The 15,522-nt window shown below is 43.5% G+C and overlaps 2 protein-coding genes across 2 annotated transcripts; one reads left to right on the top strand and one right to left on the bottom strand.

Annotated features, from left to right (window-relative positions):
- The first annotated feature begins 304 nt into the window (after positions 1 to 304).
- Positions 305 to 12,861, top strand: cybb (cytochrome b-245, beta polypeptide (chronic granulomatous disease)). The gene is made up of 13 exons (XM_027011404.3): positions 305 to 433; positions 573 to 665; positions 1,426 to 1,536; positions 1,691 to 1,775; positions 1,877 to 2,025; positions 2,719 to 2,900; positions 3,394 to 3,523; positions 4,018 to 4,110; positions 6,643 to 6,896; positions 10,486 to 10,648; positions 11,296 to 11,442; positions 11,642 to 11,766; positions 11,950 to 12,861. Exons 1-13 carry the CDS (start codon positions 389 to 391, stop codon positions 12,065 to 12,067), a joined length of 1,695 nt encoding a protein of 564 aa, XP_026867205.1. The 5' UTR covers positions 305 to 388; the 3' UTR covers positions 12,068 to 12,861.
- dynlt3 (dynein light chain Tctex-type 3) lies at positions 12,724 to 15,124 on the bottom strand. Its single transcript, XM_027011405.3, has 5 exons — positions 14,967 to 15,124; positions 14,281 to 14,322; positions 13,902 to 14,025; positions 13,732 to 13,809; positions 12,724 to 13,554 (listed from the first exon to the last, which is right to left on the bottom strand). The coding sequence occupies exons 1-5, from the start codon at positions 14,991 to 14,993 to the stop codon at positions 13,478 to 13,480; spliced, it is 348 nt and encodes a 115-aa protein (XP_026867206.1). The 5' UTR covers positions 14,994 to 15,124; the 3' UTR covers positions 12,724 to 13,477.
- Between the last annotated feature and the right edge of the window lie 398 nt (positions 15,125 to 15,522).

A 15,522-nucleotide genomic window follows, 5' to 3' on the forward strand; every position in this document is an offset into this window, starting at 1 on the left:
CATATTAGGTTTCTTTTAAAAGTGATTCTTTTTGGTCATCTTTATCAGATTTTCACTTGTGTTTGTTTTTGTCTCTAGTATCAGTCTTGTGTGTGGGTGTGTCTGGTTGCTGTATTTTTATGAACTAAACATTAGTAATTCGGAGTGATTTTGGGAACCTTGTGCTGTCATTGCATTGTGTAATAATGTAATGGTTTTTCTCTCTCTCTCTCTCTCTCTCTCTCTCTCTCTCTCTCAAACGTCTTGCTGGAAACTTCACTTTCCAATAGGCTGATTCTGTCAGGCATCTTGTACTTCCTCTATGACCAAATACCAAACGCCTTTCACTTCTGCACTGTCTGTCTCACACACACAAGCACACTCCTACAGGCTCATCTGGTCCATCAGCATGGGTAGCTTCTTGGCAAATGAAGGACTTTCCATCGTTGTCATTGTGAGTTTTTCTAATCTGAAGTTACATTCATTTTTAAATACTTTAACTGGCTTGAAGAACCATTTCTGTCAACATCTCGGCATGTGATGATGTTAAACGTTAGTTAATCACAGATGCTCTTGTGTGTTTGTCATTGCAGCTGGTATGGCTGGGCATCAATGTGTTCCTGTTTGTGCATTTCTACATGGCGTTTCTGATCGATAGGTGGTTCTACACCAGAGCCATCCTCGGGGTAAGAGTCCCACGCTGGGCACCTGGGCTTTCCGGCAGAAATGTGCTCTTTTAGCAAGGTTCTACTGTTATTCAGTTGCATCAGTCAAATGCAAATGTCCAATTTCAGGCCTGGACAGTGTGCTGCATGACTAGGACATTTAGTTTTCTCTAAACGAAGATTCACTGTGCTGGAGTAAAGTTTTTATGCACCAGAAGACACAGATCACACACAGTAAACAGGTGCTAGAGCCTACAGTGCATGGAAGGAAGGAAGGAAGCAGAGAAACAGAACTTATCACTTCTCTTTCTCTCTCTGTGCATCACACACACACCAACCGTTAGGTATATATAAAGGAGAAAAAAAGTGGTTAGAAACATTTACAGCATTTAGCTGAAGCTTTTATCCAAAGCGACTTACAATTATAACTGAATACAGCTTGAACAATTGAGGGTTAAGGGCCTTGCCCAGGGCCCATCAGTGGCAATTTGGCAGCAGGGCTTGAAGTGGCAACCTTCCGATTACTTGTCAGGAGCCTTAACCACTGAGTTACCACTTCCCCATCTTGTGTGAAACCTAGTTTGAGACATCCTTCATTCTTTCACTCTCCCTCTTTCTGCTCTCTCTTTGGAATTCAGTTAAATGTCATTGGAATAAGCTTTTTTTTTTGGACATGACATGACATGTATAGTATTGTTAAAGCAGTATTACAGTAAGACAACATTGCTTACTGTAACCTTTGCAATATTAAGGACATGAACTTTCCTGTGATTTTTCCCAGCATGCTCTCTCCTGGGCGAGGGCTCCAGCTGCCTGTCTGAACTTTAACTGCATGTTGATCCTGCTGCCAGTCTGCCGCAACCTGCTCTCCTTCCTGCGTGGCTCCATACAGGTCTCTGTCTCTCTCTATCTCTCTCACAAACACACAAACACACACACACACACACACACACACACACACACACACACAGTCTAGAAAAGTAAGAAAAGCAAGAAAAGAGAAACATTGTAACTGTATAAATATTAATTGTGTGTGTGTTCTGTAGTGCTGTTCCCGTACCGCTGCCCGCCAGCTAGACAGAAACTTAACTTTCCACAAGCTGGTGGCGTACATGATTGCCTTCCACACAGGTATGTTGGCCCTCTACCTTAGTGCAGGAGTTTGACCCGCCGGACACTGGGGGTTTAATCTGCCTCTGTCATGCACTCTAACTCTCCTGTGATTCTGACAGCTGTGCACATCATCGCTCACCTGTTCAATTTCGAGCGCTTCATGGATGCTCAGCTGGAGGCCAACATGAGCTCCCTGCCCCACGTTCTCTCTCTGATTGGGAACAAGCACAATGAGTCCTTCCTCAACCCCATCAGGAACAACCAGACAGTGAGTGAGGAGTGCACCACCCTCTCCGATCCACGCACCACCCTCTCCGATCCATTGCTCTTGTTTTGAAATCACTTCTTAAGGCTGTATAATTAAAAGAATTGCATTTAGAAAATGGGGGAAATTATCTTATGTAGTTGTTTGACTGGTTGTGTAAAAACATTAGAAGCTCTTTCCCAGTGGGTGTGGTAGTCATGGCAGGGTAAAAGACACAACAGTTCACAACAGCCGCACATGACCACACCGTGAGTGGAATTTCCTCTTTAGGTGCAGACCAACTTCCCTTGGTCATTAAAGCAGTGACACATGACCGTTCATCTGCTGCTGCCGATATGATCACATACTGTTGCCATGGTAATAGTCTGATTCCCTGTGTCCAGGAAGAGTAGAGTATAACAAAATAATAAATTGTAACATAATTCTGCCTGAGAGTAAACAAATGTCTGTCCTGGGTCCCTGATTCCAGAGGATGCTGCGGTGTGTCCAAAATCATCTCTCTCTTCAGGAATCTGATCATTTTCTACCTGAACTCAAAATAATGTGTTAACGTGCGTTTTAGTGATGTATTTCCCAATAGCTCTCTACACTTTGTAGAATATGTATTCCATATCTGACGTTTATGAAACATTCATAAAAAATTGGGGCTTTCATGATCAGGGTTTGGTTTCTACTCCTCTACCTTGCCCTCTTCAGAGTCCGACAATCGTGATGTTCACCACAGTGGCAGGACTGACGGGCGTGGTCATCACTCTAGCGCTGATCCTCATGATTACCTCCTCCATGGAGGTGATACGCAGGTCCTACTTTGAGGTCTTCTGGTTCACACACCACCTCTTCATCATCTTCTTCATTGGGCTCGTGCTGCATGGGATCAAGTGAGCATCAATGGGATTGGATGAGCGTTAGGGGGACCGGGTGAGAGCTAGCGGGACTGGCTGAGTGCTAATGGGATCTCTGTTTAAATGCAGTAGATGTAGATGTGTATAGGTAGATTTGTAGTGTTAAGGGTTGCAGTGTTAAGAGTAAGAGAACAATTCTATGATGCAGCTTGATGTCCACATTACACTGGTAGTAATGCAGTGATTGATAAGCTTCTGCGTGTGGTGCAAGAATATCTGTTTGGTAATTTCCATCTTTGTTACAGTAATATCCATGTGTGATGCAGTAATATCGGTATGTGTTACAATAATATCCATATGTGTTACAGTAATATCCATATGTGTTACAGTAATATCCATGTGTGATGCAGTAATATCGGTATGTGTTACAGTAATATTCATGTGTGTCGCAGTAATAGCCGTGTTACATTAATATCCATGTGTGTTGTATATGTTTGTGCGAATGTTTGTGTGTGTTGTCTCTTGTCAGACGTATCGTGCGAGGCCAGACCCTAGACAGTCTAAAGAAGCATAACCCTATAACGTGTCACAGTGAGTTTGAGAGGTGGGGCTTAGACCAAGACTGCCCTGAGCCCAAGTTCATGGGCAATCCGCCAGGGGTAATCCACCTTTCAGCTGCACCACAAATGCCCACATGACTCATAAAGTACTCTCAGACCAGCCCTGTGAAACTGTTACATACTGTGTCAGGACAATTTGAAAGGAAAGAGTGGCGATGAGGTAAAAGTGCAGAAAGTTGATGGTAATTCCACAGTCTTTAGTCCACAGACACGATAAAACATGCAGGAATCACAGCCCTTTTTTACAGTGTCGAGGCTTCATAAACAGATGCATAAATTAACATAAGACTGAATTAAATTATGACTATTATGCGAATGCTTAGCACTTAGTTTCACCAGTATATGAGTGAGTAAAGTGCCCAGTGCCAAAATGCTAAAAAAAAAATATGTCACTGGCCAACAATCAGCCAATTATCTTGCCTTTATGGTAACATTACATTTGTTTTGTTTTCGTTAAAAACAAAGGAATGTTGTGCACAGCGATCTTTCTTTTCAGTTTAGTGGATAATCTATCATTATTTTTGGGTTCCCAGACATGGAAGTGGGTTGTTGGGCCAATGTTTCTGTACCTGTGTGAGAGGCTGGTGCGATTCTACCGATCACAGCAGAAGGTCGTCATCACCAAGGTCAGTGGCTGGAACATTTAGCACAAAAATGCACAAAATATCGTCCTGGGAGTCCCTGCAAGGACTCTGTGAGGGCCATCTGTCCACTAAACAGGTAAAAGTAGTCACAACATGAGAGCACTTGATGTTACTGCGCTAACATGTTAAAACCATTAAAGCATAGTGAAAATCTATCTAATATTATATTAATGATAATGATTAGATTAGACAGCTACAGTAGTGTGAAAAAGTGTTTGCCACACTTAAATGTTTCAGATCATCAAACTAATTTAAATATTAGACAAAGATAACATAAGTAAATACAAAATACAAATTTTTTTTATTTTTTTTAATTATTAAGGGGAAAAAAAACCCAAAGCTGCATGGCCCTGTGTGAAATAGTGATTGCCCCCTAAACCTAATAACTGGTTGGGCCACCCTTAGCAGCAACAGCTGCAATCAAGTGTTTGCGATAACTGGCAATGAGTCTTTTACAGCGCTGTGGAGGACTTTTGGTCCACTCATCTTTGCAGAATTGTTGTAATTCAGCCACATTGGAGGGTTTTTGAGCATGAACCGCCTTTTTAAGGTCATGCCACAGTATCTCAATTAGATTCAGGTAAAGACCTTGACTAGGCCACTCCAAAGTCTTCATTTTGTTTTTCTTAAGCCATTCAGAGGTGGACTTGCTGGTGTGTTTTGGATCATTGTCCTGCTGCAGAACCCAAGTGCGCTTCAGCTTGAGGTCACGAACAGATGGCCGGACAGTCTCCTTCAGGATTTTTTGGTAGACAACAGAATTCATGGTTTCATTTACCACAGCAAGTCTTCCAGGTCCTAAAGCAGACCACCATATTTTACTGTTGGTATGATGTTCCTTTTCTGAAATGCTGTGTTACTTTTATACCAGATGTAATACGACATACACCTTCCAAAAAGTTCAACTTTTTGCATTGTTATGGTGAGATCACAGGGTGGGTGATGCTGATGCTATAGTGAGGTCACAGTGTGGGCTGACACTACAGTGAGGTCACAGGGTGGGCTTACATGACAGTAAGATCACAGGATGGGCTGACAAGACAGTGAGGTCACACAGTGGGGTAACGCTACATTGAGGTCACATGATGGGCAACTCTACAGTGAGGTCACAAGGTGCGCTGACACAACAGAGGTCACAGAGTAGCCTGACACTACAATGTAACACTGTGGGGAGAACTGACATTATTAACCTCTTATTATTATTAACTTCTCCGACCTCCAATGCACCAAACTGAGGCAGTCTGTGCTATAGTGTAACACTCCTGAGGCAGTCTGCACAAGTGTAATACACCTGAGGACATCTGCATTGTACTATAACACAGCTGTTAGAGCAGGGAAAAATAATGATTAAAAAATGACATGGTGGAATCTGCTGTGATTTGTTGTTCATGTGAAGTTATATTTACTTTATTTTAAGACATGCTAAGGACCAGCTGATGTTCTATTATGTCCTGATATGTAACTCCATAGAATTCAAATAGCATGTGTTTTTCACTATATATAGCACTGGGTACAGCAGTTGAACAAGACCAGAAATAAAAAACAGTAAGAAAGAATTCTAAGAGATGAGGAACTATTTAAAAATAGGAATTCTGTGCTTCCACTAGAATGGAAGGGTTCTGTCAGAAGAACCATAAAAAAAAATTATGTTTTCCAGCAAACCTCAGATGAGCCTTTATGTTCTTTTTGCTCAGCAGTGGTTTTCATCTTGGACCTCTGCCATGCAGGCCATTTTTGCCCCGTCTCTTTCTTATGGAGGAGTCATGAACACTGACCTTAACTGAGGCAAGTGAGGCCTGCAGTTCTTTGGATGTTGTTGTGGGGTCTTTTGTGACCTCTTGGATGAGTTGTCGCTGTGCTCTTGGGGTAATTTTGGTCAGCCGGCCACTCCTGGGAAGCTTCACCACTGTTCCATGTTTTCGCCATTTGTGGATAATGGCTCTCACTGTGGTTCACTGGAGTCCCAAAGCTTTAGAAGTGGCTTTATAACCTTTTCCAGACTGATAGATCTCAATTACTTTGTATCTCATTTGCTTCTGAATTTCTTTGGACCACAGCATGCTGTCTGGCTTTTGAGAATCTTTTGGTCTAACTTTGTCAGGCAGGTCCTATTTAAATGATTTCTTGATTGAGAAAACGTGTGGCAGTAATCCAGCCTGGGTGTGGCTAGAGAAATTGAACTCATCTTTCCAGAGATGTGATAAACCACAGTTAATTTATGTTTTAACGGGGGTCATGTAGGTTTGAAATTTTTTTCCCTTAATAATAAAAACCTTCATTTAAAAACTGCATTTTGTGTTTACTTGTGTTATCTTTGTCTAATATTTACATTTATTTGATGATCTGAAACATTTAAGTGTGACAAACATGCACCAAAAAAAAAAGATATCAGGAAGGGGGCAAACACTTTTTCACACCACTGTATGACATATGAAACCCTTGGTTGTTATTTTCTGAATGACATATTTAGTATAATAGAGTATATTCGGCACTTTTATCACCTCCAACCACTAGGTGGTGATGCACCCATCTAAAACATTGGAGCTGCAGATGAAGAAGAAGGGCTTTAGAATGGAGGTGGGCCAGTATGTCTTCCTGCAGTGCCCGTCCATCTCACAGCTGGAGTGGCACCCCTTTACCCTGACCTCTGCCCCCGAGGAGGACCACTTCAGTGTACACATCCGCCTGCAGGGAGACTGGACTGAGGCGCTGTACATAGCATGCGGCGGCGACAGGACCAGACTGCAGGAGGCCTGGGAGCTGCCCAGGTCAGAGCCCACAACACCACAACACACGGGGCTTCAGGTCAGAGCCCACAACACCACAACACACGGGGCTTCAGGTCAGAGCCCACAACACCACAACACACGGGGCTTCAGGTCAGAGCTCACAACACAACACCACACAGGGTTTCAGGTCAGAGCCCACAACACACAGGGTTTTAGGTCAGAGCTCGCAACACCACAACACACGGGGTTTCAGGTCAGAGCCTGCAACACCGCAACACACAGGGCTTCAGGTCAGAGCTCACAACTCCACAACACACGGGGCTTCAGGTCAGAGCCCGCAACACAACAACACATGGGCTTTTAGGTCAGCACTTGCAACACACAGGGCTTCAGGTCAGATCTCGCAACACCTCAACACACAAGGCTTCAGGTCAGCGCTCACAACACCACAACACACGAGGCTTCAGGTCAGAGCTCGCAACACCACAACACATGGGGCTTCAGGTCAGAGCTCGCAACACCACAACACATGGGGATTCAGGTCAGAGCCTGCAACACACAGGATTTCAAGTCAGAGCCCTCAACCCCGCAGCACACAGGATTTCAAGTCAGAGCCCGCAACACACAGGGTTTTAGGTCAGAGCTCGCAACACCACAACACACGAGGTTTCAGGTCAGAGCCTGCAACACCGCAACACACAGGGCTTCAGGTCAGACCTCGCAACACCATGACACATGGGGTTTCATGTCAGAGTGTGCAACACACAGGTCTTCAGGTCAGAGCTTACAACACCACAACACATGGGGCTTCAGGTCAGAACCCGCAACACCACAACACACAGGTCTTCAGGTCAGAGCTCACAACTCCACAACACACGGGGCTTCAGGTCAGAGCCCGCAACACAACACCACATGGGCTTTTAGGTCAGCACTCGCAACACACAGGGCTTCAGGTCAGATCTCGCAGCACCAAAACACACAGGACTTCAGGTCAGCGCTCACAACACCACAACACACGAGGCTTCAGGTCAGAGCTCGCAACACCACAACACATGGGGCTTCAGGTCAGAGCTCGCAACACCACAACACACGGGGCTTCAGGTCAGAGCTCGCAACACCACAACACATGGGGCTTCAGGTCAGAGCCCGCAACACAACAACACATGGTTTTTCAGGTCAGAGCCCGCAACACACAGGGTTTCAGGTCAGAGCCCTCAACCCCGCAGCACACAGGATTTCAAGTCAGAGCCCGCAACACACAGGGTTTTAGGTCAGAGCTCGCAACACCACAACACACGAGGTTTCAGGTCAGAGCCTGCAACACCGCAACACACAGGGCTTCAGGTCAGACCTCGCAACACCATGACACATGGGGTATCATGTCAGAGCCTGCAACACGCAGGTCTTCAGGTCAGAGCTTGCAACACCACAACACATGGGGCTTCAGGTCAGAACCCGCAACACCACAACACACAGGTCTTCAGGTCAGAGCTCACAACTCCACAACACACGGGGCTTCAGGTCAGAACCTGCAACACAACAACACACAGGGTTTCAGCTCAGAGACCGCAACACACAGGGTTACAGGTCAGAGCCTGCAACACCGCAACACATGGGGCTTCAGGTCAGAGCTCGCACCACCACGACACATGGGTTTTCTGGTCAGAGCCCGCAACCCCGCAGCACACAGGGTTTCAGGTCAGAGCCCGCAACACCCAGGGTTTTATGTCAGAGCTCGCAACACCACAACACACAGGGTTTCAGGTCAGAGCCCGCAACACACATGGCTTCAGTGCAGCAGAACCAGGAAATCCCTGACTGCTCTCACACCATTAAGTTTTGTATAAATATAAACCTACCGCTGTCAATGTTGACAAGTAAGTCACAATTAAAATCTGGAAATGGACTGTTAGGTAATTAATGATCATTCTGAAAATAACATTTCTGAAATTATAGAAACATGATGTCCTTTTGTCTGTCCTAGAATAATCAGTACTTACAGTCGGTATTTACAATCAGTACGGTTGTACTTATAAAAAGTACTTACATTTCATATTTACAATAAAAAAAAAACACACTACACTACAATTTAGAGAAATGGAGCCTTCTTTGAATCTTCTGCATCTGCCAAACAACTGGTTATGCTGTGAGTTCATAAAGTGTGCACATTTTACCTTAAAATGAACCGAGAAAAAACACAGAATTAAACACAGAAAAACTGAGAATTAAACATAAGTGCAAATGTTTGAACAGGAAAAACAAATCACATAAATGACACTGTCCCAAGCAGCATTCACCCACAATCTTGAGGAAACATTAAATTAATTATTTTACATGACATAAATTTGACTTTGGCTGTAGACGCTTAGATTAAACAGCACGTATTGATAAGTGCAGCTTTGAAGTTCTTGACTCTCACTTTTAACAGTGATATTTCACAGTGGTGCGCTTCATTGTTCTATGTTTTTATAAAGGTTTTGCATGTTTAGCATCCATTCTACATCCTAAAAATGAAATTGGGAAAGAAAAGACAAGACACATCTTTTGACTGGAGAGAGCTCACGATACCAGAGGCTGTGAACTTGTGCATGTTGTGTGAAGAACTGTGCAGGTGTAGTGTTTCTCCCCACCAGCCCACACTTAAGAAATTTCACCTCAAAGGAGTGAAGTTTTATTTTTAATCCTGGAACAAACCATTTGAGTCAAGTGACTGACTCATTCAAGAGTCAAGAGCTTCTGTTTTTCTGGGTGATTTTCTGTTTTATAGTGTCTTGTCAACCATGGCCAAGTCTTAAGCAAGCTTGTATTAGGCCTTTGTAATATTCTAACCCGATACTCTGTGGTGAAGAGTCCAGCGGAAGTGCCCAGTGCGGGGGCATCTACTGCGCTGGCAAGGCACACCTGTGCAGTGGAAAAGTACAGGCATCAGAAAGGGGATGTGACTCAGCGGCTCTGAGGTCTGAAAGCAGAAGTGAGGAGCAGCAGGTGGATATGAAGAGGAGGAAGCCCCAAGGGTCAGAGAGAAGGGGGAGGGGTTAACGGGTTACAGGCCTCGGTGAGCAGGAGGAGGCCCCGAGGTTCGGGAGAGATGGGGGTGGGGTTAATGGCTTACAGACCTAAGTGAGCAGGAGCAGGCCCCGAGGTTCGGGAGAGATGGGGGCGGGGTTAATGGCTTACAGACCTAAGTGAGCAGGAGCAGGCCCCGAGGTTCGGGAGAGATGGGGGCGGGGTTAATGGCTTACAGACCTAAGTGAGCAGGAGCAGGCACTGGAGGAGGAGTGACGGCAAGCCACTTTCCTCATTTCTGATTCTTCCTGCTTCAGAAATGTACATTACCTGCAAATGAAATTTAGAGCACTTTTCGCTGGTACACTGATGCCGTCGTAAGAACAGACTTCTCTTGTTGCATGAAATAAAATAATGAACTATGCAATGAAGACGATATTGAACATGGGTAATAATGGTAATACTGCACTGGTTTTAACGACATGCAACACTTCCTGAAAATAGTTTCTATTAAAAAAAAAACAAACTCTCATCATCGTCATCATCATCACATCTCAGTCCTGACCTGAAGGCTGTCATCTTGTGGATGATTGTGTGTGACCGTACGTGTGGCTGTGTGCAGGATAGCGGTGGACGGCCCATTTGGCACGGCCAGCGAGGATGTCTTCCGCTATGAGGTCGTCATGCTGGTGGGCGCTGGCATTGGAGTAACTCCCTTTGCTTCCATCCTCAAGTCTGTGTGGTACAAGCATGTTCAGGAGAACACTAACGTCTTCACCAAGAAGGTGAGGGTGCGCCGCGGCTTCTAGCACTTACAAGCACATGGACTCTTATGTCACAGTACAAACTTTGATTATAATTCTTATGGTTCTTCTTTATCTGTGAATGAGAACAAATGTATTTTGCATTTAATTCCAACACTGCTGAGTTGTTGTTTTTTTTTTTTTTTTGGGGGGGGGGGTGATAACTGCTGAGCTAATGATGCAAACCATTAGAGCTAAACCATTAAACCATCAAAATTAAACTTTGAACTGTTAGGTGATATAAACCATGAGGTCGGTTAATGGTTTAATTGGTTTAAACCATTTGGTTATACCATTAGACGAGTTAAACCATTATTTTGTTAAAACCTTAGAGAGTTAAACCTTTAGATGGGTTAAATTGTTAAACTGTTAACCTGTTAGATGGGTTAAACTGTTAGGGGCTCTAAACTTTTAGTTGGGTTTAACTATTAGATGAATTAAACCACCAGGAGAATGAAACCATGAGAATGAAAAGGTTTAATCCAGTGAAGACACTAAACAGTACAGCGCTTAGGCCCTGGGTGTGACATCCCTGTCACACTGCACATGCTCCTCCAGCTACATAATGCAGGGGTGGAGCTGTGAAGAAGGCCTGAAATGAATGATGTTTCAGACCTTTGACCCCACAGATCTATTTCTACTGGCTGTGTCGGGAGACACAGGCGTTTGAGTGGTTTGCCGACCTCCTGCAGTCCCTGGAGCGGCAAATGATTGCGAAGGACATGAGAGACTTCCTCACCTACAACATTTACCTCACCCGCTGGAGGGACACGGAGGTGCCTGACATACCGCCAAAACTCAAAAGCACTACTGGAAGAGATTTATTTACCACTTAAAAAGTGGAGTATCAAAACAATGTGCATTTGGCAGAATGTAATGGCCTCAGGAGTAGATGATGGACATGTCCTTGTTCTTCCCTGACTGTAAGTGTCTGATCAGTTGTGTGATCTTGTTTGTTTGTGTCCCTTAACAAAGGCTGCACACTTCAGAGTCCACCATGAAGCCGAGAATGATCCCATTACTGGCCTGAAGCAGAAGACCCTCTATGGCAAACCCAACTGGGATACCGAGTTCAGTGCCATCGCCACCAATCACCCTGGGTATGTGTGCACACAGACCCCTGATTGAACAAATTGCTTGGCTGTTGATAGACAGAGTCATGGCATCTGTCCACTACAGCGGCCGCTCGCACATGGGTGACAGCTCCGTGTCAATAAGCATATACGTGTTTATGTTTATCGGTGGGTTTTTGTGAAGCACCAATTTCTCATTCTCTCCCTTAGGTGTAAAGTGGGTGTGTTTCTGTGTGGGCCCACCCTCCTGGCCAAAGACCTGGAAAAGCAGTGTCTCAAGCAGTCACAGGCTGGAGCTGAATTTATATTCAACAAAGAAAACTTCTGATCTACTGTCACACACTTCTACACCGCTGCATTAAGAGATGCAGGGTAGGCCATTTAAAGGTATAATGTGTGATTTTAAAAATGGTAACAGGTGATCTGTTATAAGGACAAAGTAAGAAGCAACCTTGTTATAAACCCTCAGGTACTGACTCACAAACCTATAAGAATTTTCATTTAAGCCTGAGAACCATGCAAGACTGTCTATAAGAACGTTAAGACAAATCTATATAGTTCTCAAAATGAGTGTACCTGCCTATTGACATCAGTTTGCACTGATGTATTATTTGTATGTTTTGTTAATGATCTTTACAGGCTGATGTAAACTTTATGGGTTACATTTCTCTTTGCACATCTCTGTCAAGGAAAGAGGAAGCCTGTTTACTGTTTCTTAGCCAATACATTGCTTGACTGCTCTGCTAAATTGTGAAATTCTGTGATTTTGTTGCATAAATCTGTAGAAATTGCATTCAGGGGCTTTTTAACAAGCATTTCCTCTTTCACAAGTTTACCACATTTGTCACAAACAGTATGCTTACTGTAATTCTAAATGATAAATGAGCTTGAGGAATGTTAGCTAATGTAAATGTAAAATGGGCATTTGTTAGATGTGAGAAATACAAGGCTGACATGAACATAATCAAATGCTGAACCAGTGAATTACACAAATCTTTTTATTTTCAAGCATTCATAAATACAGAGGAAAAGAAAAACACTGCAAAGTAAATTTGCATTCATTTGTTGTTACAGTTGCCTTGTTTGTGGTCACATATACATTGTAGCTAACATTGTGAAACAGCCTTTATACATTTTTATGGGTAGTAGTAGTAGTAGTTCCAAGTTTTCTGTCTTTGACAAATCATTTCTTAACTGTGTTTTATGTGGTCTATCTACTGTTTGTTCTAATAATGAAGAACGACTTCCAAAAATGTATGCAATGTGCTATAAAATTTCCTTGAAGTTGAAATTGATGTTAAATACAAACTTCAAGGTTGTAATATAAGAGCTCAATACTTCATCTTGATATCTGATGCATGTGTCTTCAATTAGGGCCAACAATATGTGGTCAGACGTTAATAATATTATGAATAGCATCCTAAATGCTGCATCAGCAGGGCTGCAAAGAAATGAGCATGATTCACTTACCATAATGTCAAATTTATCCTAGACGAACCAAAGTACTAAGTAAATATTATACTGTACATAACTGCAGTCCTCCTACACAAAACGAATGGGGACAAAAGGTCAACAACAAGTGCCGCATGTAAGACAAGCAGGCAGGGACAATATAAAGTTTACACGGAGGACAAACGTGAACAGACACTGCACAGACTGGTCAGTGTGCCAAAATAAGCTGATGGTGTCCGAGCGTGTGAATTGGTCTGAGAGGTTGACGCTGGCTGTCATTCCTGGCTTAGAGAGCAATAGCGACGGCAAACACGCCAACGACACAATACATGGTGCGGTTCTCCCATCTGACTGTGCAGCTTCCTACGGAACGAATGGAGGAATGAACGAATGAATCTTCTAGCTGCCTGTTCAGACTCTGGCTCTTCACTCCCCCTATCTACACATCTACGTTCCACAGCAGCATTACACAGCTGTTATTGACTTCCAGATCATTCAGAAACCCGTTGGTGTGATGCACGATGTAGCCGTGTGACTCACCATCAGTGGTAGTGTCCCAGTAGCAGGAGTTTGCTGTGTGAAGACCAGCGCCACTCTTCTGCATTACAGCACAGTTCACTGGAGCAGCACACAATCACACAGCCCGTTTAGGCGGCAGGGTAACAGAGGCACGTTTAAGTTACACGGAAAGCGACAGGCTGGCATCTTACCAATGTACTTAAATGGTTTCCCCTGTTTCACCAGCTGAGTGAGTGAATGCTCCACTATTCTAGCTGTCCACTGGTTTACATTATTCTGGTTGTAGTCCACACCACCTATAACACCTTCAATGCACTGTCTCACACACACACACACACACGAAATGGTGCTTGACTCTCATCAGGTGCTTCAGGTATGAGTTAGACGAGCGCTCAGCACAAATCCTCACTTCTAACTCGTAGTATAGCACCAAATTAACTATTAAGAGAAAGACAAACAACTGACGTTTTTGGAAACATTAAATGGCTTCAAAAATAAAACAGTGGGATGCAATTTTCCCGTTATTTATTATTCTTTTCGCAGCGCTGACTTGCATCGTTGGTCAGTTACCTCTTTAACAGCATTACTGGCTTCATCTGGACTGAAGGCCACCTGAATGGAAAACGCGGAGGAAATTTCAGATCAACAGCTAAAATAATAGCCGCTGTCTATCCTTTCTGCTGTAAATAAGCGTTAAAATCAGATAAGCGTAAATAAGCGTTAAAATCGCATGTTCTTGTAGGCTCATTTTTGACTCATGACACAGACCTCAACGTTTACTTGTTTAACTGGTAGCGTTAGGTGCATATTGTACAGATTTACATACAGTTAGCTAGTTAACTTGCATATGTAATCATCTCTTACTGATTTTCTTTCTCGCCTAGAGCAACCAGCTGGATGAAAATATTGGAATTTTGTTTAGTTAATAGAAGGCGACCACTACCAGCTACAGCTACGAACATCATTTGGCCACACCTAGAAATTTCTATTGTATAAGACTGCACCAGACTTCCAAATAGTAGTTACTTAAAATCAGTTCTGATGAATAGTTCTCACAAAAAATGGGTTATGATGATAAAAGCTGTATTAGGTTAGCTACTGGTTAAAGTGTGTGCAACTGTCTTGGTTTTGGGGACTTCAGCTAAATTTGATCTGCCATCTAGCTAAAGTTAGCGAGCTCGCTTGCTAGCTAACCATAACGTAACACTTTCTTCCTAAAGTAATAGCTACATTTATAACTTAACAACCATAAATACCTCATCTCCAGAATGGTACTCCTCCATATTCCTGTCAGAGTTTAGAGAATGTGTGAAGTGTTTAAATCTTTGAAAGAACAGAACCTCTCACTGATTAAGATAGCTAACGTTAGCTAGCTACAAGTTCCTTGCTGGCTGACAACAAGCAAGTCGCACACAGCCTCAACGGCCACCCTTCACCGCCCCCTAGCGGTGCTCCTCCAGCTGCATGGAAATGAGCAGTTTACGTTTATATTTACAGCACGACAGTACATGTACTCCCTGGAAAGCGAACCCAAGCCATTGGTGTTTCCAGCACCATGATCCAGAAGGTTCTGACTTTGCCATAAAATGCCCTTTATCATACACCGTCGATTACCTCGCTTCTGTTCCTGTGATGATCGCTGCTCCGAAGACAAGAAGGATTTTACTGATTGTTCAGTCTCCTCAAGTGCCATGCTTATGTCATGAAAAATACTCATAATCAGAATCAATTGTATACGTGATGATTGACTATTAACAATCACCGGTGACATTTGATATTGCTTCCTTACAATATCCTTATTAAAACACCTTG

Source organism: Electrophorus electricus, chromosome 23 (assembly GCF_041902795.1).
Source record: "Electrophorus electricus isolate QZ-2024a chromosome 23, ASM4190279v1, whole genome shotgun sequence".
Lineage (NCBI taxonomy): Eukaryota > Metazoa > Chordata > Actinopteri > Gymnotiformes > Gymnotidae > Electrophorus > Electrophorus electricus.

What these genes read in the sequence shown, in the direction of transcription:
- cybb (XM_027011404.3), top strand. Translation starts at nt 389, where the DNA reads ATGGGTAGCTTCTTGGCAAATGAAGGACTTTCCATCGTTGTCATT. An exon ending in GAGGCCTGGGAGCTGCCCAG is followed by an intron (nt 6,897 to 10,485) that starts GTCAGAGCCCAC and finishes GGCTGTGTGCAG; the next exon opens with GATAGCGGTGGACGGCCCAT. An exon ending in CCCGCTGGAGGGACACGGAG is followed by an intron (nt 11,443 to 11,641) that starts GTGCCTGACATA and finishes CCCTTAACAAAG; the next exon opens with GCTGCACACTTCAGAGTCCA.
- dynlt3 (XM_027011405.3), bottom strand. Translation starts at nt 14,993, where the DNA reads ATGGAGGAGTACCATTCTGGAGATGAG. An exon ending in CCAGTAATGCTGTTAAAGAG is followed by an intron (nt 14,026 to 14,280) that starts GTAACTGACCAA and finishes TGTGTGAGACAG; the next exon opens with TGCATTGAAGGTGTTATAGG. An exon ending in CTGGGACACTACCACTGATG is followed by an intron (nt 13,555 to 13,731) that starts GTGAGTCACACG and finishes TTCGTTCCGTAG; the next exon opens with GAAGCTGCACAGTCAGATGG.